This window comes from Garra rufa, chromosome 12 (genome assembly GCF_049309525.1).
Source record: "Garra rufa chromosome 12, GarRuf1.0, whole genome shotgun sequence".
Lineage (NCBI taxonomy): Eukaryota > Metazoa > Chordata > Actinopteri > Cypriniformes > Cyprinidae > Garra > Garra rufa.
In genome coordinates, this window is record NC_133372.1 from 4270501 (window position 1) to 4297780 (window position 27280).

The 27280-nt window shown below is 39.6% G+C and overlaps 1 protein-coding gene across 1 annotated transcript in view; it reads left to right on the plus strand.

Annotated features, from left to right (window-relative positions):
- ptprfa (protein tyrosine phosphatase receptor type Fa) overlaps positions 1 to 27280 on the plus strand; it is a 228632-nt gene that overhangs the window by 34441 nt on the left and 166911 nt on the right. Inside the window, exons 2-3 of the mRNA XM_073851773.1 lie at positions 13572 to 13742; positions 18169 to 18173. Coding sequence (XP_073707874.1) covers positions 13652 to 13742; positions 18169 to 18173 — 96 coding nt within the window. The 5' untranslated portion in view covers positions 13572 to 13651. The remainder of the gene's footprint in view (positions 1 to 13571; positions 13743 to 18168; positions 18174 to 27280) is intronic.

Below are 27280 nucleotides of genomic sequence, written 5' to 3' on the forward strand. Positions count from 1 at the left end.
AGCGATCTATGGCGGTTCAGCAGCCACATAGACGGTGTGTCCCTCCCTGCCAACGCTTCATTGTTGGTGGGGATACACACGATCTATGTGTAGCCTGCTTGGGAGCGGAGCACGCTAGGTCAGCCCTTGAGGGGGCTGGCTGCCCGCAGTGCGAGCGGATGCCGCTGCGGTTGCTCCGTTCCCGGAAAGCCCTCTTTGAGGAGGGGGCTTTCGCTAGCGTTCCCCGCGGGTCTGGCCCCGCTTCCGTCGAGGCGGAGCGGCAGCTGCACTCGTGGGGTTCGCAGCTAGATCTGCTGGAGGGAGTTGAGACGGGTGATCCCCTATCTCTCTCCTCACCCAGCGGATCGTATGACCTCCTCTTGGATGAGGAAGCCCGCACTGCGGTTCCTTCCCTCCGAGAGGAGGAGTCAAGGCTTCTCCTGTCTTCCTCCGAGGAGGTTGACATCGAGAGCGTTGACCTCCCACAACCGCCCCCCCGTTCACCCCAGTATGAGGAGCTGGTGGAGGTGCTGACGAGCGCGGTGGCCAAGCTCAACATCAGCTGGTCACCCGCTCCAGATCCAGAGCCCCAGGCGAGCAGGCTTGATGAGCGCTTCCTGTGGGCTAAATCAGCACCTCCCAAACGGAGCCTTCCCTTTTTCCCCGACCTCCATAAAGAAATCGCGAGGTCGTGGGATAAGCCGTATTCCTCTCGTCTCTACTCCCCTGCCTCAGATTACTACGGTAATGTGGGGGGGATGGAGGGATACGGCTACAGGGCGATGCCTCAGGTCGAGCAGACACTAGCGAGCTATCTGTCTCCCGGCCTGGCATCGTCCCTGAAGGCTCCGTCCTTGCCCACCAAGCCGTTAAAAGTAACATCAGGCTTGATGGGCAAGGCTTATGCGGCAGCAGGTCAGGCTGGTGCATGTTTACACACCATGTCTGTGCTCCAGGCGTACCAAGCCGACCTGCTGAAGGAGCTTAGTGATGGCGAGGAGGTGAGCGTGTCAGAGATGCGTAGGACCGCTGATCTGGCGCTTCGGGCCACCAAGGAGACCGCTCGCGCTGTTGGGCGGTCTATGGCAGCCTTGGTGGCCGCGGAGAGGCATCTCTGGCTGACCCTGTCCGACATGAAAGAGAAGGACAGGGTCACGCTCCTGGACGCCCCCCTGCACCCCGCTGGCCTCTTCGGTGACTCTGTTGACACAGTTGTCAACAGGCACCAGGAGGCCCGTAGGCAGGCAGCGGCGTTCCAGCGCTACCTCCCTCGCCGCACTTTCTCCTCTGGGGCTGCCGGACGGGAGCAGCCCCAGCCGCACTCCAGCTCCTCACACAGGGAGACCCAGAAAAGGAGCGTTGCTACCCGTGCCCCTCCGGCGCGGCCTAGAGGGCGGGCTCAGCAACGCTCCAAGCCGGGGTCCTCGAAGACTAGGCCCGACCTGAGGGTCGTCCTACAGTCTAAGAGGGCCGCGGCTAAACGGCCCTGATGGTCGTGGCCCAGGGCCAATGAGGGCAGCCCCTCTCGAAGATTCAGGTGCCTCACCGCCTCTGAGGAGTACGGTGACCACCTCTCTTCGGGGCCCTCAGGAGATTCGTCAGCTAACCCTGCCGGTGTTACAGGGCGCGGCAGTCTCCCGCGAACTTCATTCTCTGGTCCTTCCGCCCGGAAACGTAGCGGAACCAGAGTGTTCGCCACCCCCACGGGGGTCTCGAGAGCGCTCACTTCAGGTGCATCCTGCCAGTTCGCTGCTACAGGTCACCAAGTTAGCTCCTCTAATAAATCCAGAGACCAGTCTCGAGAGGCTGGTTCCCTTAGTAGAATTTCTGGCAGCGTGGGAACTACTGCCAAATATTTCTATGTGGGTCCTGCGTACTGTAGAGAAAGGTTATTCCATTCAATTCGGCGCCAGGCCGCCACCTTTCAGCGGGGTATTTCCTACTCTGGTAGGCCCCGAGCAGGCTCTGGTATTGGAACAGGAAGTGAATACTCTCCTGAGGAAGGAGGCCATCGAGGTGGTCCCTCCTCAATGCAGAGAAGCCGGGTTCTACAGCCGGTACTTCATTGTTCCCAAGAAGGATGGGGGCCTGCGGCCCATTTTAGATCTCAGACAGCTAAACCTCTCAGTAAGAAAACTGAAGTTCAAAATGTTGACTGTCAAACAGGTCGTGTCCCAAATCAGGTCCGAGGACTGGTTTGTCACGATAGATCTGAAAGACGCATACTTTCACGTCTCCATCCTTCCTCAACACCGGAAGTTTCTCAGGTTCGCTTTCAGGGGCAAAGCTTACCAATACAGAGTTCTTCCGTTCGGCCTAGCGCTCTCTCCCCGAACTTTTACGAAGTGTGTGGATGCTGCTCTGGCTCCATTGCGACTCCAGGGCATCCGCATACTCAACTACATAGACGACTGGCTCATTCTAACCAGTTCAGAACAGTTAGCGGCTCAACATCGAGATGTTGTTCTTGCTCACATGAAAAAGCTGGGGTTGAGACTCAACGCCAAGAAAAGTGTGCTATCTCCATTACAGAGAACCACTTATCTAGGTGTAATCTGGGATTCGACCACGATGCAGGCACGATTGTCACCTGCTCGGATAGAGTCGATCCTTACTGCAGTAAATGCGGTCAAGCTAGGCCTGCTACTCACTGTCAAACAGTTCCAAGTACTGTTAGGTCTTATGGCAGCTGCATCCAACGTGATACCTCTTGGACTGCTGTACATGAGACCACTGCAGTGGTGGCTCAAAACCAAAGGGTTTTCCCCGAGGGGGAACCCATTCCGCAAGATCAAGGTCACGCGGCGCTGCCTACGTGCCTTAGTCATGTGGAAGAAGCCCTGGTTCCTACTACAAGGTCCAGTGCTGGGAGCTCCTTGCCGCCGCGTCACGCTAGCGACAGATGCATCCCTCACCGGGTGGGGAGCGGTCATGAGTGGCCGCTCCGCCCAAGGCCTATGGAACGACCAGCATCACTCCTGGCACATAAATTGCCTAGAAATGTTGGCAGTGTTCCTGGCTCTGAAGCATTTCCTTCCAGACCTGAGAAACCGTCACGTGCTGGTCCGCACGGACAACACGGCGGTGGTCTACTATATAAACCACCAGGGAGGTCTGCGTTAACGCCCCTTATACAAGCTGGCGTACCAGATCATCCTGTGGTCACAAGGGAAGCTTCTCTCATTGAGAGCAGTTCACATTCCTGGACGTCTCAATGTGGGAGCAGACGTCCTGTCGAGGCAGGGGCTGAGGCCCGGGGAATGGATGCTTCACCCTCAGGTGGTGAAGCAGATATGGAGAGTTTTTGGTCAAGCCCAGGTGGACCTCTTTGCGACTCAGGAGACATCGCAATGTCCCCTTTGGTACTCTCTAGTTCCTCCAGCTCCTCTAGGACTGGATGCCATGGTACAGACGTGGCCGAGGCTTCGTCTGTACGCTTTTCCCCCGATCGCTCTGCTCCCGGGAGTTCTGGAAAGAGTGCGCCGGTACGGAGTACGGCTGCTGCTAGTAGCCCCGTACTGGCCGGCCCGAGTATGGTTCTCGGATATAATCGCTCTCCTCGACGGCTCTCCATGGGAGATTCCTGTCAGGAGCGACCTTCTTCCTCAGGCTGGGGGCGCAATACGCCACCCCCACCCAGAGAAATGGAAGTTATGGGTGTGGCCCCTGAGGGCGGCTATATCGGCTTACCACGCCCCTCAGGGCGGCCTTTCAGTGGGCAGAAACCCCCTGGTCTCACGTTTCCTCCGCGGTGCACTCAGGCTGAGGCCTCGTGCAAGACCGAGAGTCCCTACATGGGACCTGGCTGTGGTATTAGAAGCGCTGTGTAAGCCTCCCTTCGAGCCTCTGGAGGAGGCCTCCGATCGGATGCTTACCCTAAAAACAGCACTGCTGTTGGCGCTAACATCTCTTAAGAGAGTCGGTGACCTACAGGCCCTTTCAGTGGCCCCTTCTTATATTGACTTTGCCCCAGGGTTGGCCAAAGCATTCCTCTACCCAAGAGCTGGGTACACACCCAAGGTCCCCTCAGTAACACCACAGCCAATAACGCTGCTAGCGTTTTATCCTCCTCCATTCGTGGAGCACGACCAGAGGAAGTATAACTTAATGTGTCCAGTAAGAGCACTAGACACTTATGTCCACAGAGCTGCCCTGTGGCGTAAATCAGAGCAATTGTTTGTCTGTTACGGCCCCCCTAAGAGGGGGTGCCCGGCTTCCAAGCCTACTATCAGTAAATGGATCGTTGATGCCATCTCTACTGCATACGAGTCCTCTGGTCTCCCATCCCCGATGGGAGTCAAGGCTCACTCAACTCGAGGCGTCGCAGCCTCCAAAGCTCTGATGGCAGGTGTCCCAATCAAGGACATCTGCAGTGCGGCGGGTTGGTCCTCACCTCTTACGTTCGTCAGATTCTACGAACTAGACCTCAGAGCCACTCCGGGCTCAGTCATCTTTCAGCCCTAGCATTAAGGCTAGGCTCAAGAGGTCAAAAAGGCGCTTTCCTTCGAGTAAGGAAAAGAGTTTTTACCCCTTTTTGTTCTGGCAAAATTCCCCAGACAAAGGCGTATGACTCTCTACATTCCTTCCAGCCTCATGTGCCTGAGGGCCGAGGCCTGTATTCCTCGTGTCTGGTGGTTGATCACAGACAGAGATGAGTTCCAGTGTCCTGGCAGGATCACCAGGCACTTCCTATGTCCCTCTTGTACTGGCTGTACGCAGACAATGGACTGCCATTTCTCCTCGTGTGCCTGAGGGCCGAGGAGCTTTTTCTCCCTCTGCACTGGTCGTGTGACAGGCAGCGGTTGAGAACCCTAGCCTCGTGTGCCTGAAGGCCGAGGTCTCTTATCCCTCTTGTCTGGTGGTGGATCACAGACAGAGATGAGTTCCAGTGCCCTGGCAAGATCACCAGGCACTTCTTGCGTCCCTCTTGTACTGGCTGTAATGCAGACAATGGACCACTATCTTTCCTCGCGTGCCCAAGGGCCGAGGAACCCCTTTCTTCTCCCCCTGCGCTGGTCTGTTGACAGGCAGCGGTTGAGAACCCTAGCCTCGTGTGCTTGAGGGCCGAGGCCTATTCTATCCCTCTTGTCTGGTGGCTGATCACAGACAGAGATGAGTTCCAGTGCCCTGGCAAGGTCACCAGGCACTTCTTGCGTCCCTCTTGTACTGGCTGTAACGCAGACAATGGATCGCCACTTCTCCTCGAGTGCCCGAGGGCCGAGGAGCATTTCTCCCCCTGCTCTGGTCGTGTGACAGGCAGCGGTCGAGAACCCTATCCTCGTGTGCCTGAGGGCCGAGGTCTCTTATCCCTCTTGTCTGGTGGTGGATCACAGACAGAGATGAATTCCAGTGCCCTGGCAAGGTCACCAGGCACTTCTCGTGTCCCTCTTGTACTGGCTGTAATGCAGACAAAGGACCACCATCTCTCCTCGTGCGCCCAAGGGCCGAGGAGCTTTTTTCTCCCCCTGCACTGGTCTGATGACAGGCAGCGGTTGAGAACCCTAGCCTCGCGTGCCTAAGGCCGAGGCCTACTCTATCCCTCTTGTCTGGTGGCTGATCACAGACAGAGATGAATTCCAGTGCCCTGGCAAGATCACCAGGCACTTCTCGTGTCCCTCTTGTACTGGCCGTAACGCAGACAAAGGACCACATCTCTCCTCGTGTGCCTGAGGGCCGAGGCTCATTATCCCTCTTGTCTGGTGATGGATCACAGACAGAGGTGGATTACCACTCGCGTCCTGGCAAGATCACCAGGCGGAGTTACTACAGTGTCTCATCAGGTAAGTATTGCTAGACACTGTCCCTTCTCGGTCTTGCGAGACCAGACGAAGGATGACATGACCTCGTGGGCTCGAGGGCCGAGGTCTCTTTCCCTCTGATCTGGTGGGCTACACAGTCAGAGATGTATTACCGCCCATGTCCTGGCAGGATCCCCAGGCTGAGGTTTGTAATGTACTAACGCTGTCTTTTTCCCCCCTTGTTCTAGCAGACACTAGGCAGGGTGCGGAAATTATGGGGACGTTGATACCTCGTTCCCCACAGCGTTTCAGGACGCAGTGTAGAGTTCCCGGAAGGGAACGTCTCAGGTTACGTATGTAACCCTGGTTCCCTGAGGGAACGAGACACTGCGTCTCGGACCATAATTCCCGCATCCCTGCTGCGCTCGCTTCATGCCTATGAGCTGACGCCAGCTTCAAACGCACGTGCTTTTATACTTCCTGGTCGATGACGTCACCGCGCCTGTGACGTCACTCCCGTTTCTCATTGGACGTTGGACATGACTCAGAGTGCGGCCCGCCAATGGCGTTCCCCACAGCGTTTCAGGACGCAGTGTCTCGTTCCCTCAGGGAACCAGGGTTACATACGTAACCTGAGACGTTTTATTTATAAAATAGATTTATTTTATTATTATTAAAGTTAATAATTTGTAGTACATTTGTAAAGAAAATCATGCTATTAGGTGCATTTTATTTTATTTTACTTGTAAAATTATTTATTTATTAGCTTTTTTAATTTTATTTTTGTATTTATTTATTTTTTTTTAAAGCGTACATGTGATCTCTTTAAATAGTTTTTATAAGCATCCGGATGCACCTTATGATGAAAGTTTTATTTATTTATTTATAATTTTAATGTAATTGTAAAAAAAATAATGCATGGATAGAATTTACTATTAATATTACTACTACTACTGCTGCTGCTGCTACTACTACTAATAGGTGCATTTTATTGTATTTTTTTTTTTTTTTAGATGCACCTTATGAAGAAAGATTTATTAATTAATTTATTTATGATTTTTTATATATATTTGTAAAGAAAATAATGAATGGGTATAATTTTAATATTAATATTACTATTACTACTACTACTATTAGGTGCGTTTTATTTTATTTTGCTTTTTTAATTATTTTATTTAGATTTTTTTTTTTTTTTTTTTTTTTTTTACATATATTATATTTATTTAGAAAAGCGTACATGTGATCTCTTTAAATAGTTTTTATAACCATCCGGATGCACCTTATGTAGAAAGTTGTATATATTTATAATCATTTTAGTATATTTGTAAAGAAAACAATGCATGGGTATAATTTACTATTAATATTAATATTACTAGTACTACTACTACTAATAATAATAATTTTTATTAAAAATTTCATTTTATTTTACTTTTTTATTATTGTAGTTAGATTTTTTTTTTTTTAAATCTATCTAGTCCACATCTATCTATCTACTAAAATTAATAATAAAATAAAAATAATGCATGGGTAAAATTTACTATCAACCAATATATATATATATATTTTACATTTTTCATATTATTATTATTTATTTATTAATGTATATTTTTGAAACGCATACATGTGGTCTCTTTTAATACTGTTTATAAGCATCTCATGAAGAAAGTTGTTTTTCTACATTTTTCACAATTTTGCATATTTCCATTTGTGTTATTTCATATCTTTCATGACTTTGCTGTGGAGAGTGTGTAGAGTAGTCATAGTAAGGAATGAGATGTTTAACTGCTAGTGTATATCCAGAATTAAGCGAGCCACAGATGTCTCATTAGCATTGCCGATGAACCGCAGTCCCTTTCTTAACTAAAGATCCACCAGTCTTGGCACTTCTTGTCCTTAATGAAATTTGGATGAACTGTTTGGAATACAGAGCCGGTGTCTATGACTCACTCTGTGCCTCCTTCCCATTGGGAGTGGGCGGATAACAGGGGAGATAAGAGACTGCAGCCCCTCGAGGGTGCTCCTCCTGCAGGATGAAAATTTCATCCTTTCCCCTTCACACCCCCAGAGTCTGCTGCGAGAAGATATCATTCCCTCTTTGCTGCTTTCTGCCTGTCGCTGTAAACACAGCTGACTCGGTCCTGCATCAGACCCCGAGAAAAATAAAGAGTTTGCATCTGGAAAACATGGTGAGCTGCTAATGTTGCCAAAATAGCAATCTGACACTAAAAATGGAGCTCACATCAATATTTAGTCATTGTTTTTTGGTGACTGTGGCCAAAATGAGATATTTTAAAGCATAATTCACTGCCTTTTGTTGGCAAGTGTGCATATGATGTCTAGTTGGGTGGCTCACTAGTGTTTGGAACGGAGCCAATATGCAAAAAGTCTTCTGTAGTACGCGCTTTTGAAGCATCACTTTGATCTTTGATGTTCATTTAAAAGAAAGGAAACAAAGCAACAGGTCTTTCTAATTAAGTTTGGAAATCTGTGGTAATAAACCATTGAATTTTGTTAAATATGAATGATCCCTAATTTATTGAGACTTCTGTGTGTGATCACTCAGCTATAAATGTACACAGCTGTTTCATTTGGGTCATTTAGACATTATATGCAAGTGTATGTATTAAGCTTTAATTAAAGTTTTAAATATATATTAATTGGGCTATAGTTACACAGAGAGATTTCCTTTCTTTCCGCCTGTCTTCACAGAGAAATCTCTCATTCAGTTTATGTGAAGTCACGCAAGAATCTTGACATTTGAATATTAACCTCCATTTCAGAGATAAAAATGGCGTGGATAGATAATAGTGGCACTCTTTGTAACAATATTGACGTGATTAAATGAGCAGCACAACAAACCAGCTCTCCGTACTGCCGCCCTCTCCCCTCATCCGCCTGATTTCATTTGCTTAATTGAATATCCAGCAAGAAATGTGCTTTTTAAATGGCAATGCTGTTTAGGGAAGTACATACACATCAGTCTGATGAACTTAAGTGTAGCTCTTTATTAATATTCAAAGAGCATTGATTTTCTAAGTGTATGTCAGATATTAGCGCTGCTCTGGCCCGTGTTGAGGGGTTTTCTGTCAAGGCACAGGAAATCTCTAGCAACCAATTTCTCCTTTGGGATTATGATAGATTATCCATCAATCCAGAGGTAATAAAGCAAGTACTCTTTTCAGCTATCAAACACTCCAGCAAATACGTAACATCATTTTGGGACTGGAATTACAGCCGAATTGATGTGCATTTACTGTATGTTAGAGGAGGTCAGTACAACCTGCAACAGCCGTTCTAGAAAACAAACTGTTGATGAAGATAAGGCGACTAGACAATATTTTGAATATTTGCAATTCATTTTTTATGATTCTGCTGCCAATAAAATTAAGTGACGTTTTTATTAATTTCATGTTCCCTTCTTGTCTCACAACTTGCATAAGGGGAAACAAGACATGTAATAGATTCTCGGTTGTCTAAAGGTAAATAGCAAAAATGGCATTTGAGTTGGTCAGTTTTAATTCATTTCTTTGATTCAGTTCAAATGAATCATTTCAATGAATCAATTCAAAATTCAGTGATCCATTGGCTTTAAATCTTTTTTACTGACCCCAAACTTTGAAGGAGGTGTTTATTAATACAAAAGTTTTCTATTTTAAATAAATGCTTTAAAAACTTTTTATTCATCAAAGAATCCTGAAAAAGTATCACAGGTTCCAAAAAATAAGCAGTATAACTGTTTCCAACATTGATAATAAAAGTAATAAATCAGCATATAGAATGATTTCTGAAGGATGATGTTACATTAAAGACTGGAGCAATGGCTGATGAAAATTCAGCTTTGCATCACATAAATAAATTATATTATAAGTATATTAAAAAAAACTTATATTGAATTGCAATGATATTTCATAATATTACTTTTTTCTGTGTTTTTGATTAAAAAAAATAAACTTTGATGAGCATAAGAGACTTTTTTTTAAACTGTTGCTGTAAAATTAGAAGCACACAATCCCTTAGAATATCATTATATGCTTAAACATTAAAATTTGTACTAAATTAGTCAAACCTGTTCATTAGAAAGGGGTGTCCCAATACTTTTGGCAATATAGTGTATATACTTATATTTATCTTAAAAATGTAAAAAAAAACGTACACACACTATAATTGCTAATAATAAATTATTATTTAGTGAAAAACTATATAAAATACTTATTTTTAGTTTTCGACTCTTTTTAATAATTTAAATATAATTCACATTATTTATATATGAATCACACGCAGCTCATAAATTAAGACCAGAGCGGAGGCTGCATTTGCGACGTGTGCTTCTGAATCACTGCATCCCTATTGTGCAGTTCCTGTGCAGTCACGTCCTGATCTTTGACCCTTCATTAAAACACGCTTGTCATCGTGGAGAGTCTAGCTGGCTGCTCGGATCATTTGTCTTTCAGCAGAAGCGACTGGGCTCTTTAGAAATGCAGGCTGCGTAGAGTCCGCGCTTTGTTTTCCCAGCATGCTCTTCCTGCAGGAATGTTCAGGAAAGCCTGCAGGTTGGGCACGCCGGAGACGCTTGGCTGGCGCAATTGTAGCATCCACTCAAAAGCAGAACCTGTGTTTTCTTTGGAAAGGCAGAGACAGTGGGGAGCTGCCTGCTGTAATTACAGCGTGTGCTGAAGCAGAGAGGCTGGTGTGTGGCGAACGTCACTCGCTGCAGTGTTTGTGTGTGCATGTCCCTAAATGCTCGCAGTTTAATGCAGCATCAGTGGCTCTGTCAGCTCAGCGGTTCTGTTCCAGACTCATGATTTCCATAATAAGAGGGAGAAATGGCGCACTCGGAGACGGAGGGATGTTTCTGTCTGCTCAGCCTGCAGGAATGCGGAAGCGCACCTTCAACTCCCGATCAAACGGCATTTGAGGGTGGAAGCTGTTTGCCGAACGCCGGCGGCTGCAAACTTTCCTGTCGCGGTGGCGTTGTAATTAGTCCTGGTCTACGGGCGTCTCTCTCTGGGGTGTTTCCATGATTATTTTCTCTGTGGCAGAGGGGGTGTGTTGGATAGCAGATGTCTGCTTTGTGTGAGCATGATTAATTAGCCCAGGTCCAGCCAATTACATGATGAACGCTTCTGGTTAATAAATGAATGCATCATCTTAATCATGAGTGAGTGAGAGTGCATGGGGTGGCTTCATTGGAAAGACACACGAGAGCCCTCAGCACACGGACTGTTAACGCACACAAACCCCTAGACGCACGCACTCAGCGTGAACTCGGCGCGACGCGTGTGTCCTCAAAAGGCCAGAGGTGTTTGTGGTTGTTGAAACGCACTCCAGGGACTCATTGTGGCTGAGGCTCATTTGCTTGTATTTAAAACCACTTTATTGAATTAACACTGTGACATCATTGTTGTGTTGTGTGCATGATGTCATTGTGTTAAAAGAATAGATCAGCCTAATGAAAATGTTCCCCTGATGACTAATAACACCATTGAAAAATGAATCCTTAACAAATCCTAAAAGCCATATGTCACCCTGGACGACAAAACCAGTCATAAGGGTACATTTTTGGAATTGCGATTTATACATCATTAGAAAGCTGACTAAATATGCTTTTCATTGATGTATGGTTTGCTAGGATAGATTTAGATACAACTATTTGAAAATCTGGAATCTGAGGGTGCAAAAAAATCTACATATTGAGAAAATCGCCTTTAAAGTTTCCAAATGAAGTTCTTAGCAATGCATAATCAAAAATTAAGTTTTGATATATTTACAGTAGTAAATTTACAAAATACCTTCATAGAACATGATGTTTACTTAATAACCTAATAATTTTTGGCTTTAAATTTTTTTTTAAATGTTGACCCATACAATGTATTGTTGGCTATTTCTACAAAATTACCCATGCTACTTATTACAATGGCTTCTATCTTACTATGACTACCACCAGTGTTATTTTAGTATTTTTATATACCTGTAGTATTTATTATTCATATTTTTAATTTGCTTTTATTTTTGCATTTTACTTTTTTTTTTACATTTTAGTGGACCTGTCCCATTTTTATTAGGTTTTTAAATTTTAATGGAGCTTTAATTTATTATTATTTCAATTTTAGTAATTTTACTACTAAACTTTTAAACAATTATTTTTTTAAATTAGTTGCCAACTAAGTTTTTACATTTGATTCTCTTGTTTAATATTTCTATTTTAGCAAAAAACTAAAAAAAAAAAAAAAAATACATTGTATTGTACCTGAGTTGTGAATGTGAGTTTGCAGTCTGTGTTGAAATCGTATGCATTAAAAAAAAAAAAAAAAAAAACACTCAAAATAAAAATTATTTTGATTCCTTTCTGTTGACTTTGCCTTGCAGGTCACACACAAATCTGATCTGATCTGATCTGATGAGAATCATGAGCAAAGGATTCTTATGAACCAGTTCTATTTAATGAAACATATAGCACAACCAGTGTAGTCTGATTCTAGAACGTATGTGTAATGATACGTGCTGGACTGACGAGACGAGAGACGAGGTAAACAATAAACATTAATATTTAATATAATCTTCAGAATAGTAGGCTGGAACACTCAGGAACAGGCAAGATAATCCACACACAATTCACAAACATTTAACGACCGACATTGAACTCAAGAACCAAACAGACTTATAAAGACAGGCTAATTGATAATACACAGGTGAGACAGATGACGGTGATTACACAAACGAGGACTAAACCAAATGATAACAAAATGACAGGGGGAAGATAAATGGGCAAAACCAATGACCAGACAGACAGAAATGTGACAGTATGACTCTTATGAGTTAATTATTTTAAAGGTTGTATAAGTGATTTCAAGCCTGAAACATAAAGTGTCACATTCAGCTGACCTTTCTTCACGATCCGCTCGCTGCCTGCCCCATAAATTGGCTGTAAAAAAAAACACGTCTCTATGGTCAGCCTAGGGTCCGAGATATGCCAAAAAAAAAAACTATCGGTGCTACCAACCATTCCACAGAAAAACAAACAGTGTTCCAACCAATCACCGTCAGGGGGTTGGTGTTGTGGACTTTTGTACTGGTGCAGGGATGTGAGGGAGGCGGAGCGAAAGTCCACAACACCAACCCCTGACGTCTACCCCTCTGCAGAAGCTTAAAATATTATTTTTCACATGTGACCCTGGACTACAAAACCATTCATAAGGGTCAATTGAAATCATCTGAAAGCTGAATAAATAAGCTTTCCATTGATGTGTGGTTTGTTAGGTTAGCTAATATTGGGCTGAGATACAACTATTTAAAAATCTGGAATCTAACGGTGCAAAAAATCTAAATGTTGAGAAAATCACCTTTAAAGTTGTCCAAATGAAGTTCTTAGCATTGCATATCACTAATCAAAAATTCAGTTTTGATATATTTACAGTAGAAAATTTACAAAATATCTTCATTGAACATAATCTAATTAATATCCTAATGATTCTTAACATAAAAGAACAATAATTTTCATCCATAAAATGTATTGTTGGCTATTGCTGCTATTAGTTACGATATTTACAATATGTGTCACAATATTTTCAGTATATTATGACTTCAGAAGACTCAATATGAAATATTAAGTACGAACAATGATGTAATGTTTTGGAATGTGATGAAGTCATGAATGTTTGATTGCATTACCATGATGCTTCATGATGTCATTCTGCTTTTGGTTTAATTTACGGGAATATCAACAGAATTACTAATGTGATGTAATGTTCTCGGAATGCTAATAATGAGCTCATGTGGTGATGTCATGGGTGAGGATTTAAATGTGTTGTTTGCATTGCGTCTTTCTGATGTCATTCTCCTTTGTGTCCCCATCAGGTCTCACTAAATGGTAGCGTGAGCTTACAGTGATCCAGCAGGAGTTTAGGAACCCCTGCGGTGAGTGCCATCCACCAATCATGGTGCCACATACCCGAAAGGCCTCTCCTCGCCGCAGAGCCACGTCCTTCCTGCTGCTGCTCTGCCTGGCGGTGCCAATCCACGCAGACAGTGAGTAGCACACTCAAAAATACACACAGCTCTCTTCTATCAGTCCATGACTGTAACTGTAAGACTGTACATCTATGATCTAAAAAACGAAGTGCGTAGGAATGGGAATACCATGCTGTTTACAAAACAAACACAAGCTTCTTTTCTAAAGTGGCTTTCTTTTCACATCACACCGGTTGTCAAGTGTTATTTTCTTTTAAAATAAATTGAGGGAATTCTGGTTAGTGCTATAAAAAAAATAAAACAGAAATGAGCAAATATGCATGTCGGAGGCATTTGAGATGTTGGATGCAATCACCGTTGTGTTGTTTGTGTAATAACATACACATGAGGATCTTTCAGATTGACATCGATCTTGTTTGTCTCGAGGGACCGGCACGGGTCCTCGTGTCACATTTATCCAGCTTTTAAAGGGCAAATTAAAAAGTCTGAAAATATAAGACCAGCTGGTTTGCTTTTTTGCTGGGGAAATCGTTGCTGTCATTATTGAAAGATTTGGGTCCTGAAGCGTTAGGGTCCCTTGAGAAAGATCTCAGCAAGTATTTTTTGCAAAATCAAATAGCTGTGCTTACTCCAGCCATAGATCAGAATTGATAAGAGTGTGTTTGTGCAGTGCTATGGGAGTCGCAGACCTTATGTCATGTAGTCCCTGAACCCTGAGGCCAATAAAAACAATAAGAACACCAAAGTCTGGTCACTTATTACTGCTGCTGATCTTTATTGTGCAGTAATATCGGGAGCATTAATCATTTACTTACCGCTACCATTTTAGGACTTACCTTTAGTTGATATATTTCCGTCTTGCTATCTTCTGGAAGGTTGACCAAGTTAGATGTAGTGTGTTTGTTTCGCAGCAAGGTTAAGTTAGCTATTGGCTGTGTCATTTATTCCGATTGTTTTGGAATTAGACAGCATAAATGTCTGGAACATGTTGGCCATAAATATACATTCATAAAACAGTTTTATTCAGCAAAACTGTTTTATTCAGCAGAACTGACAATAAAAGCATTTATAATGTTACAAAATATTTCTGTTATAAATAAATGCTGCTCTTGTGAACTTGTGAACTAATCATCAAAGAATCATGAAAAAATATATCCCAATTTTCACAAAAATATGAAGCTGCACAACTGTTTTTTAACATTGATAATAATAAGAAATGCTACAAAACAGCATATTAGAATTATTTATGATAATTGTGATAATTACTAAAGATGCTGATTTTTTTTGCATCACAAGAATAAGTTAAATTTTAAAATATATATTTAGATACAAAACTGTTCTTTTTTATTGTAATAATATTTCACAATATTACTATTTTTACTGTATTATTGGTCACATAACACTATTCAATAAATGAAATGGCAAAAAATAATATTAATTTATAGATATTTTAAATATTATTTTGAAATATTGTAACAAGTCATTGTCGCCAAGTGAATCCAAAATATTTAATGCATGAAGAAAAATACAGTAAAATATAGTTAATATTACCAAACTAATGAACACAAGGAATCATTAGGTTGCTTTTTTATTCCCCAATATAACAATATTTAAAGAAAAAAACTGTAATATTGCAAAATGTTATTACAATATAAAATAATGTTGTTGTTGTTTTTTTCATTTTAATAAACTTTAAAATATAATTTATTTCTGTGATGCAAAGCTTAATTTTCATAGACTCTTTCATGTTACTCCAGTCTTAAGTCGCACATGATCCTTCAGAAATCATTCTAATATGCTGATTTATTATTAGAATTATCAATGTTGGAACTAGTTGTGCTGCCAACATTTTTTTGGAACCTGTGATTCTTTTATTCAGGATTCCTTGATGAATAACAAGTAAAAAAACAGCATTTATTCAAAATTAAAATATTTTCTAACAATGTAAATCTATGCTATCACTTTTTATAATTATAACACATTCTTGGTTAATAAAAATTATAAATTTCTTTCAAAAAAAAAAAAAAACAAAGAACAAAAATGTAATGACCCCAAACTTTTGAACAGTAGTGTATATAAAACCTTTTTATTTAAAATAAATGCTGTTCTTTTTAACCTTTTATTGATCAAAGAATCCTCAGGTTCCAAAAATATATTAAGCATTACAGCTGTTTTCAACATTGATAATAAATCAGCATATTAGAATGATTTCTGAAGGATCATGTGACACTGGAGTAATGATGCTGAAAATTTAGCTTTGTATCACAGGAATAAATTACATTTAAAAATATTTTCACATTGAAATAATATTTCACAATATTACAGTTCTTTCTGTATTTTTAATCAAATAAATGCAGCCTTGATGAGCATAAGAAAGTCAATTTCTGCAAACATTTTTAAGTGATGATGCATGTGAAATGTTGATTTGTGTTTTGAACCAATTCACTAAAACGGATTTGCAGAAGCAAATCAAACTCAACTGAAACCTTTTATGACGTAATTTTAAACCAGATATGCATTTACAATGTTTTTGTCTTAACGGTGTCATAATCCTGAGTCATTGCACATGTTTGGGAAACATAAAAGTGAGTTGTAATGATAGGTAATTTTCTGTTGGCATTGAAAAATGACTAAGGAAATGATGTTATGGATTCAGAATGTTTTTGACAAGCCTGTAAATGGGGAAGATGGCAAACGTTCATGAATTTGCCCTCTGCTCTCCTTTGCTCTTCACGCTGACAGAGCCCTGTGCTCTCATGCAGGGGTGAGAAAAGCCTTTAGTGTGTTTTTCAGCTGAATGCACCGGTTTTCTCACTCTTATAATCTCTGGCTCTCACGGTCTCTCTCTTCTCTCAGTTTGAAGTCTTTCCACCAGCAGCTGGACCAGCTTCTGTTCACATTATGATCCACTCAATCGATTTTTGTTTTTCTCCCCTCACACTTTCCTTTCGAGTCTCCTCGCAGACTTGCGTAGGACGTAGTCTTTAAACACAGAGTACAAAATCTTCATGTTTTATTTATGAGAGCAAATATGGTGCAACTTTAGCACGCGGTTTCAGCAGCGCTGGGACTCCTAGAGCTGCTCATCCTCTGATTGATGCTGTGCTGAATCCGTGTTGCAGAGCTGCAGTTGTGCTAATTCCAGTATGAGATTAATGCCACTGGCTGCAGAGGGAAAGTCCTTGCATTGGAAATCACCTCTCACATTCACACAGACATTGCTAAAGCCACATGCAGCTAATAAAGGAGTCATTATTGAACATTAGTGTGTGTTGGCAGTTTGTGTACACAACCACCCTGCAATGAAAAATATTCCACCCAGTGTTTTTTTTTTATCTTTAAAAGTAATATCCCCTTTTTAAAATCAGGTCATTGTAAGAGGCTGCTCCCACGATAGTTGATTGACATGAGCGCCTTACCTTAGACCCGCCCTCACAAGCTGAAACAGTCCGACTCCGTGCAGGGGTGCAGGAGAAGATAAGAATGTCTCAGATTGAGAGATTTAGGTGTTTTGTTGTTGGATTTAATAAGGAACATAGCAGTCGTCATTTACTCCCGACATCTGATGCTGAAGATACAGAGGATTTACAATACTTTCGTTTTTGAAAGGAAAGTGCCGATCCCAATCTACATATGCGTCTATGTTCATGCGAATCATTCGTGATGCAGCTTCACACACAGCAGAAGTGAGTAGAATGGTTTTTTAAGCATCTTTGCAAATGGCCTTTCTTAATAATGTGTTGGTTAACAAGTTTCGCAGCTAAATGCAGCTAAATGCAGTTAAAGTAAACATTACGGCTTGTCATCCCATGGCAGAGAGGGGTGGGGCAAGCAGAGCTCATTAGCATTTAAAGGAACATGCAACATAATAGCTCGCTCTAAAAAGGGCTGATTTAGTGTTTTTTACACTACCATTGAGATATTTTAATCAAAGTATGTTATAGACTTCTCATTAAGACCCTAAAGAATCATATTAACTTGTGGAAAATGGGCATCCGATGACCCCATTGAAGAAAAGATGAACCATCCTGCTCCTTTTCTTTCTGCTTTACCTGATTTCTGCTTTCTGCTTTACCATCTCTCCCCGCAAAAAAACGATTATCTCTTTAGAAAGAGGAGGGATTGCTAGGAGTGCTGCTGATGGAAGGACTGTCACAATTTATCCAGAAAATACATTTACATCTGCATCCATTAAACCGGACATCAACACAAGACAGTTAAAAATGTGTTGTTGTCTGACCCCTAAGCTCTCTTTAGAAACACGCGCAGGCTGAAATCTAAACAGATTTAGTGAAATCTTGTTACTCAGACCTTTTTAACCCCTCGAGCACTGGAGCGCATCTAATGCATTCATTTAGACAAAGCACTCCTTAATTGAATCTGAATTGATTTGAATAATCAATCTTGGTTGAACCTGTGCGGATGTTCGGCCAGTTCAGCTGTGAGTGTTTGTGTCGTGACTCCCATGAGTCTCTAATCTCAGGTCAGGTGTGAGGTTAGGGAGCTCCTAATTGCTAATCTGACAGATGCTTTTATTCAAAGTGACTTATTGTTCACTTATTTCAAGTCGAATCCCTTTGGAGTAACCTGAGGTTAAGTGTCCTGCTCAATGGCAAGAGCTCATGAATCATGTTTTGCAGAATTTGAACCAATGAAGCTGCAGTTCTTTGTTTGCATACAGCCAGAAGTGTGGAAGAAGGAGGTGGAGAAGAATCTTGAGGCAAACTTGCCTTTTTATCTATTATTTACACATTAATAAATGCTGTATCCACTTACACTGTGAAAATGTTTATACATATTTTTCTCTACCTAAGAAGTAGAAGTAAAATCCACCATGTGACATTTATAAGTCACTGAATAAAAATGTTTTTAGATGACAAATGTATGAAACCAACATGAATGCATTTCTTATGAATTCCTGACACTTGAAAACGTTTTATTTTTTACATCTTGGACATGCTTCTTAGCCATTGAACTGTTTGCGTTTGCAATTTCCGAGCCTTTAAGAGTTCAGAATGTGCTTCAGAATAGAAACTAAGCCGAAGAGCTTGACTGTGTTGAATAGGAGTTTATTGTATGTTATTAACAGGTAGATAAAGCGACTGTAGACTGAAAAGACACTGTATCTGTTACGCCACTTGTAGAGCTCAGCTTTGCTGTCTTAATGGATGAGAGTGTTTCTGTCAATAGAACGATGAGAACACCTACACTGTAAAAAATTTGCTGTAGTTCTGCAGCTGGTTGCCAGTAACTTACTGTAGATTTTTAATTTATGTTATTTACTGGCAACAGTTTGTTCAAAGTTAAATGAACATTAAACATTAACAAGTCTTTGTCTTTACAGAATAAAACTATAAAATAACAACCTACTGCAAAGCATTCTGGGAACCAGAAACCTTCATCAACCTTTTTCAGTTTTTTTCCTTCAGATTTTGGTTCCCAGAATGCTTTGCATGAGGCTGTTATTTTAGTTTTATTCTGTAAAGATAAAGACTTGTTAATGTTTAATGTTCAATTAACTTTGAACAAACTGTTGCCAGTAAATAGCATAAATTTAAATCTACAGTAAGTTACTGGCAACCAGCTGCCAGTAATACTGTAATTTCTACAGTTTTTGTTTACAGTGTACACAAACACAGCAGGAGTCACAGACTGAGCCAGCCTTCAAATCCATCGGCTGTAACGGTGCACATCCTGCGGGCCAGAAATGTGTCACAGCAAGCCTTTGTCATCAGAGAGAAGGAAGTGTTCAAATTAAAGACTCATTAGAGTTAAGGGGCCGCTATTAAAGGTGTGCCCCGTGATTTTCCATTAGTACTGTACACGTATTTATTTATTTATAATTATTGCCCCGTGGCGTGATTTTGCCGAAGGCTTTATTGAAGGTGACACCGCAAATGGTGGTCATCATCTAATAAAGATAGTTTTGATTTATGAGTGTTCATAAATTGCTGTGAATTAAATTACTGTAATTATCCCTGTGTTTACCTTTGAGTTGATCAGACTCATTTAAAACTTATTAGCTAGTAAGGGTGTCAAAACTACCTGGATGTTCGATACCAAAATAATAGATGGAACAATTCCAGGCTTTCTGCATCAGCATAAACTGAATATAAACCAGCCATGACAAAAAAATATTTGTGTGCATTTATTATGAAAGTTATACTCCATAAAAAGAAAAAAAGATGCGGCAGAGCAAGCACAGAGACTTGCTACTACCAATATATCCACAATATGCTGCTGTGAGCATGTAAGAAATACTGCTGCTGCACATATAACATATATCAAATAAGCCCCATATATCATACATTAGTCACCCTGTAGCAGATCTATACAGGTGGAGATGGGAAGGTGAAGGGTTTCTGAAGCACTTGCCAAGTATTCAAATGTTGAGCAGCAAGCTCATTGGCTGCTGATACAAAAGAGAACCAATCAGATGTGCCATGTGATACTGATGTCATTATGTCAGGGGGAGTTAGACCTATTGGACTGCGCCTTCTAGAGTTTCATGACAGAACTTTATATTTAAAGTCCCATGAAATCAAAATTGAAATTTTTTGGCTTTTAGTATTAATATGTTAGCCTTAAGGTTATCTGTACGCTAGTGTGCTCCAAAACAATGACAAAATTTGCATTTAGAAGATAGAAGTGTTCCTGTTTCAGTTAAAATTACATCAACACGCGGAATAACGCTGCATGTTTCAAAGTTTCAGTGGAACTTTAACCAATGAAACCTTATTGTAAAGTGTTACCTATTTTACTATTTAAAATATTATCATATTTAGTTTTAATATTTTAGATATTTAATCTTTTCAAATATTCAACTTTAAAATTTTATTTTTTTATTTTTTTTATACTTTTTACAGTTATTAAAATTTTATAAGAGAAGAAAACAATATGTGTACTGTGTATGTGTTCTCTCTAGGGCTACCCTTGACTAAAGGTTTTTCTGTTCATTTTAAGCATTAGTCGACTATTAGTCGCACGTTTTTTAATAAACCATATAAATCATAATAATAAGCTTTGAATTGCCTACAGACCCTAATAAGCGCTCGAGCGCATGCAAAAAAAGCTTGCCACAGTAAACTGGCAGATATAACTATGAATGTGTCTGGGGAAAACAACAATAAGATTGCATTAACATTTTAATAATTTATTGATAAACTAGTGCTTTCTTTATTTTCGGCTTAAGAGATGAAGTTGCCAACACTGACTCATCATCACCACAGTATAGATGCGTCTGAGTGCATGTTTCATATGGATTACATAATCTGAGAATATATATATATATTTTTTTTGTATTTGAATCGGTTTATTTGAAAGTAGAAATTTTACTCTCTATAGATATATTTTTCATGTCTGTAAGCAGTATGCATGGACGTTTTTTGAAGTTTCGTGCCTAAGTTCACAGAAACCAAGACGGCAGAAAGCGCATCTTGTTTGCTTTCTTTATTTTACAAAGGCGCAACATTTCGTTGTTATTCTGAGTGAGCACAGAGAGTCTTTACAGATTCAAAAGATGTATTACTTTTATTTGTATGGCCAAAAATGAGTATTGGAAGAACAAGTGACCACATCCGCGCATCTGTCATGCAGTAAGCTCACTAATGTTCAGCTTCCACACTCTGACTTACATAGCGCACATTTTTCAAATCGAGTCGATGAATGATAGGTGAGAGTTTGGATGTCCTGCCCAATGTTCTATATTACCACATAGACCAGCTGTCATGGACTGTGTGACTTCACCACTTCCTGTGGAATTTTAACTCAGAGACTAATAAAATTTGGTCGACCAAGCCTCTTCTCATTTTCCTAACGGTTAGTCGAGGGGGGCAGCTCTAGTTCTCTCTGACACTTTTTTCTATAGGGCAGTGTCTGTGGAGCCCTGATCGCTCTCACGCTCGACTATGTCTGAGCCTAAAAGCCTGCTTGTGGTTTTCTCTGTACTGTATCTTTCTCTCTCACACACACACTGTATCCTCTGTACCTGTTCATTGTCCCTGAGCGCACATCAACCCACACACACTGACCCAGGAACACACAGTTCTGACAGACACACGCGCGTTCACATGTGAGGGAGCCGAGTATATAGGTGCATTAAAAACAGATAATTATATTTGTCATATCCTTTCAACAACGAAACAACAGACCATGAAGAGTTTAGAAATGTGAGCTGATGAGAATTTTCCACCAGCTTATTTGGATTTTTCCATTCTGTCCAGATTTTGTGGTGCATGAACGCACACTGATCACTCTGTGTACTTTACCAGCACTAAATAAACCTGAGGATGAAGGTAACCAAAGAGACACTGTAAACACTGAGATTGTCTACAGGATATGAGTCTGCTGGGACACATCCGCTAAAAATCATCTAAACACCAGATAATTAGAAAACACTGAGCAAAAGTTATGAATAGAAAGATCCTGCAGCATTTGAGCAGATACAAACAATTGAACTAATGCTGTGAAATTCATTTTTATGTAACATACTGTAGGTCTCTATATACTTTTGGGAAAGCATTTTTTTCAAATAAAAATATCTAATATATACACTACCGTTCAAAAGTTTGGGATCAGTGCATTTTTTTAAAGAAGTGTCTTCTGCTCATCAAGGCTGCATTTATTTGATTAAAAGTACAGTAAAAACAGTAATATTGTGAAATATTATTTGAAACTGCGTTCTGTTTCAATATATTTTAAAATGTAATTTATTCCTATGATCAAAGCTAAATTTTCAGCATCATTACTCCAGTCTTTAGTGTCACATGATGCTTCAGAAATCATTCTAATATGCTGATTTGCTGCTCAAGAAACATTTACGATTATTATCAGCGTTGTAGTTGTGCTGCTTTATATTTTTGTGGAAACCGTGATATATTTTATTTTTCAGCATTCTTTGTTGAATAACAAGGTAAAAGTTAAAAACATTTACTTGAAATATAAATGTTTTGTAGCAATATAGGTCTAATATCAATTTTGATCAATTTATCATATCCTAGCTGAATAAAAATACTTATTTCATAACTTAAAAAAACTAACTTTTGAATATTAAAGATAATAAAGATGAAAGATTTCTATAAATATGGCAATAAATATGATTCTTTGGCATTTTTATTCAAATTTTGTGTAAAAATGTCTTATATGTTATCTCATGCGTTGTACTCTAATTTCATACTGTAGGCCAGTTCATGCGTACAATATTTGCATATTGTGCATAATATCCTGTACAAATTATATACTGCCGTTCTACCCTAGTAAAAAACTAATAGATTGTAAATGCATTTATTTTATACTTCGTACAAGTCTATTAACATAATTACTGACATATCACTTGACACTTACAGATTCAAACATTGCAATTAAACTTTATTTGGAGTACTACTTGTGCAAAATGCACATTTTTCAATATTATCAATATTTATCAATATTTAGTATATAGGATTGTATGATTGTATATCAGTCTTTAAATGCTAAATATTTAAAGTGTACCTAAAATATACTTGCAATAGTTCAACTTTAGCACAACCAAATATACTTTAGTATATCTTTAGTTGGACTCCCGCACAAGTAAAGTGCATTAAGTACAAAAATAGTATTAAAATAGTAATTTAAATATAGCAGTTTAGTATACTAAAAGTAAAATTGCAGGTTATTTTTAAGTACATAATATGTAAATGTATTTGTAGTATACTTACTGTAGCATGAAATAAATGTATATTAAATATTATTTAATAGTATTTTTTTTTCACTAGAGTTGTAGTAGTATGGTAGTATGCGATTTTAAAATAAGTGTATTTATCCGACTTATAAAATGATTTGTTTACTATCCTAAGCTAAATAAATAACTTGTTAACCGGGGGCCTTTTCACAAACATTTGAGCCTATTTGATGAGGATTTTGCTCTCCACGCTGTTATCATTCAGGAGAAAACTGAATAGCGCACCGCACTGGGAGAGTATATTCTTTTCATCAGCCATTTAGAAAATTTGTGCACCTCTGCGGCTGGTGAAACCTCTGTGCCCGTGTCTTTGTGTTTGTGTGAGTGATTCCTCTCGATGTGCGCGGGTGATCCGGTGTTGCCGCACCGTTAATGAGAGCTTTTCAATGTAAAAGCAGCGACTTTGTTTGAAACTTTTGTCATTTGTCATTGTGAAATGCAGCTCCCCCTCAACTCACACAGCATTTGACTATCTGGCTGTCTGCCTAGATGCCATTAAACCCTGGTTATCTGAGTCCAAATGAGAGAAAGGTCCTGTAGGACAAGAGCAGGGTGTTGAATGACAATGACACTGCTGCAGTGATTGACTCTGTGTGTATGTGTGTGTGTTTGTGGGCTTCTTGGTCTCTATTTCATCATGACATTTTATCCCTTCTGCCAGTATACTGCTACTAGCAGTGTTTACGGCACTGTAACCTAAATCACAGCCAATGCCCAGACACACACTTCATCACATACACCACTGCAGTTTTTAGGAGCAAGTTTATGTTTACCGTGGCTTTAAAAATTCATTTTAAAACATATTTTGTGCATATTTAGTGATGTGTGTGACTCTTTTCATTTGAGGCAGTAAATGCCAAAGTAACTATGTTGTGAATTGGTTTATGTTTTAATATGATTTTTTTTTTCTTTTAGCTAGCGATATATTTGTGGATACCTCAAAACAAGCCATGATATTGGTATTATATCACTATTATATGTGATCCTGGACTGTTGTAGCAATAGCCAAAAATACAATGGGTCAAAATGATTGATTTTTCTTTTATGCCAAAAATCATTAGGATATTAAGTAAAGATCATGTTCCATGAAGATATTTTGTAAATTTCCTACCATAAATATATCACAATTTATTTTTTGATAAGTAATATGCATTGCTAAGAACTTTATTTGGTTACAAATTAGAGATTTTACTAGGAAACATTTCACTGGTTTTGAAAACATGACTACACATCAAACTCTGGAAATTCTATGTAATCGCAGTCCAATAGAAAGAGGAGCTGTTTCTTTCTTTTATGCTTTACTATTGGAAAAGGTGAATGTAAACACTGATCATATTAAGAAAGAATGGGAAAAGGAACTTGGTATAGAATTGTCTAGCGAGTCATGGGAAAATTGTCTCAATGAAATTCATGAATGCTCTATTAACGCAAGGCATAGTGTGATTCAATTTAAAGTTATTCATAGACTTCATTATTCAAAGACCAAACTACATAAGATTTTCCCAAATGTATCCTCAGTATGTAACAAATGTAAAATCTCAGATGGCACGTTGTCTCATCTATTTTGGACATGTCATAAAATTAGACCTTTCTGGCGAAGTATATTCAGATTTATTTCAGAAGCATATAAAATTGATTTGTCACCTGAGCCAAAATTGGGCATTTTTGGAGATACCTCAGATATAGGAAGCAAATATGTGGCACAAGCTGTTTCTTTATGCATGATCTTAGCAAAAAAGGCAATTTTACAGAAATGGAAGTCTGAAGTTGTGCCTGTATTTGAAGTTTGGCTAAGAGACTTAAGTTATGTGTTACCCCTAGAAGAGCTGAGATATAATATAACAGATAGACAAAAAATATTTACAAGAATTTGGAATCCAATAAGATCCTTAATTAACAATTTTGAAGTATAACTTTGTATCAGCATAGGGGTCAAGATTAGGGGTACACTCTGAGTGTTTTAAATAATTTTTTATATTGTTAATTATTTTCCAACAAAGAACTGTAAGATATCCGGAAATTAGGTTATTGAATTACCGCCTTTGTTTAGTTCTTAGTTATTTGACTATGTAATGTTAAGGAATAAGAGACATATTTGGGATGTAACCGACGCCTTCAAGAATTTGTGGGTATACGGGATTGGTGTGGACATGTAAAATGTGTATGTGTAAGAGGTTTGGAGGCAGATGTACCTTTGCATTTACTGGTATGTTTAATGTGGGAGTATGTGTATGTATGTATAGGTATGTAGGTGTATATATAGGTACGCAGTATACAATTGTATAGGTTATGTTCTCTGGAAACTTAAACAAAATGTTTGTTTTGTATATAAAAAAAAAAAAGAACTTTATTTGGACAACTTTAAAGGCGATTTTCTCAATATATAGATTTTTTTGTACCATGTGAATATTTTGTGGTCCATGGTCACATGTCAGTATTAGATGCAGGATTAGGTTTAATATATCAGTAGTACAGTATTATGTGTCTGTTTAGATATTCAAGTACATTTTTATGAAGTCACAAATGCAGGCAAATTTTAAAATGAGCACATCCTAGAATAAAAAATAAATAAATTTAATTAAATTAATAAATACATAAAGTGACAGGCTTGTTTAGTGAGATAAATAAGCAATGAAAACAGTCAAGAAAGTCAGTATTTTGTGTTTTCTAAAATGTGCAAATCTAGCATCCCCAATAGAGCAAAAAATTAGATTGTACAGAAAAATATAATTGTACAGACAAATAAATATAAAAAAGAAATTTCAGTTGTAAGACAAAAAAACTCTTCAAATAATTGATGAAAGTTCAGTGACAATTAGATATATTTTTGTTTTATGCAAACAAGTCTTCAAGAAAATCTTACAGATAATTAAAAATATAAGTTTTTTTTTTTTAAACATATTGTTGTTCATTTGATCGATGCATTATCTATATCTATATATTGTTATATCACTACTAACAACCTTTCAAGCATTTCAACCTCTGAATAATTGCAGAGGCAACCCCTTTTTTAAGAGTGGTAAAAAACATAGAAAATGTAAAAATCTAGTTCCTGTAATTTTGTGCATGTTCATTCAGAAGGTTTTCCCTATCTTTGGTTGCACACAAAGATGTTTCATCCCAAATTCTGGCTTTTCAAAAGCATGTGAAGTGTGGTTAAAAGCTCTCACGGGAAAAGGGCTCATATCTAAGAGGAAACCTGCTTTGATTTAGTCATCATTCATTTAGTCTCAGAAAAAAAAACATTAAGAAATAAAAAAAGATCTTTGGGATTTGGTTGCTTTTGCTTCGAAACGGTGATGTGTTCTGTATATTGAACTTGTGTGACAAAATTCAAATCCATTTAAGGCAAACTTTCCTCATGTGAACAGTTACCGAGTCGAGAACACTACCGAGACCCGATTGTTCAGTTTCTTTTAAATAACTCCTGCTCTTTTGAAAGGCATTTAAATAGTCATCAAAAAGCTCATTTTCTGATTCATACTTCTCGGAGCGATGAATGAGTTTATTAGTCGCGTCGGAGCCGCAAACGTGCGACGCTGTGCTGATTGCTGGCGTATAATCACTTCCAGACTTTCTCTGCTCATGTAGGCGTTTCACTCACCGTTTATTGAACGATCTTCACAATGATCGCACAAGGCTGCGCAAGACCACCCCCGCTAGCTCACCTTAGAGATAGAGAGAGAGAGAGAGGAATTGGTCATGGTGTTGATAATGGGGGCACCATTCTGCCTCTCTATTGCTATTTAGACAGAGCCATTACTGTAATGCACCACCCAATGGGGAATAAAAGAGAAGCAATTTCTCTTTCTTTATCTCACTCCTCTCCTCTCTTCTCCTGAATAATAAAAAGGCTGGGCATTCAGGCCGGAGTCTC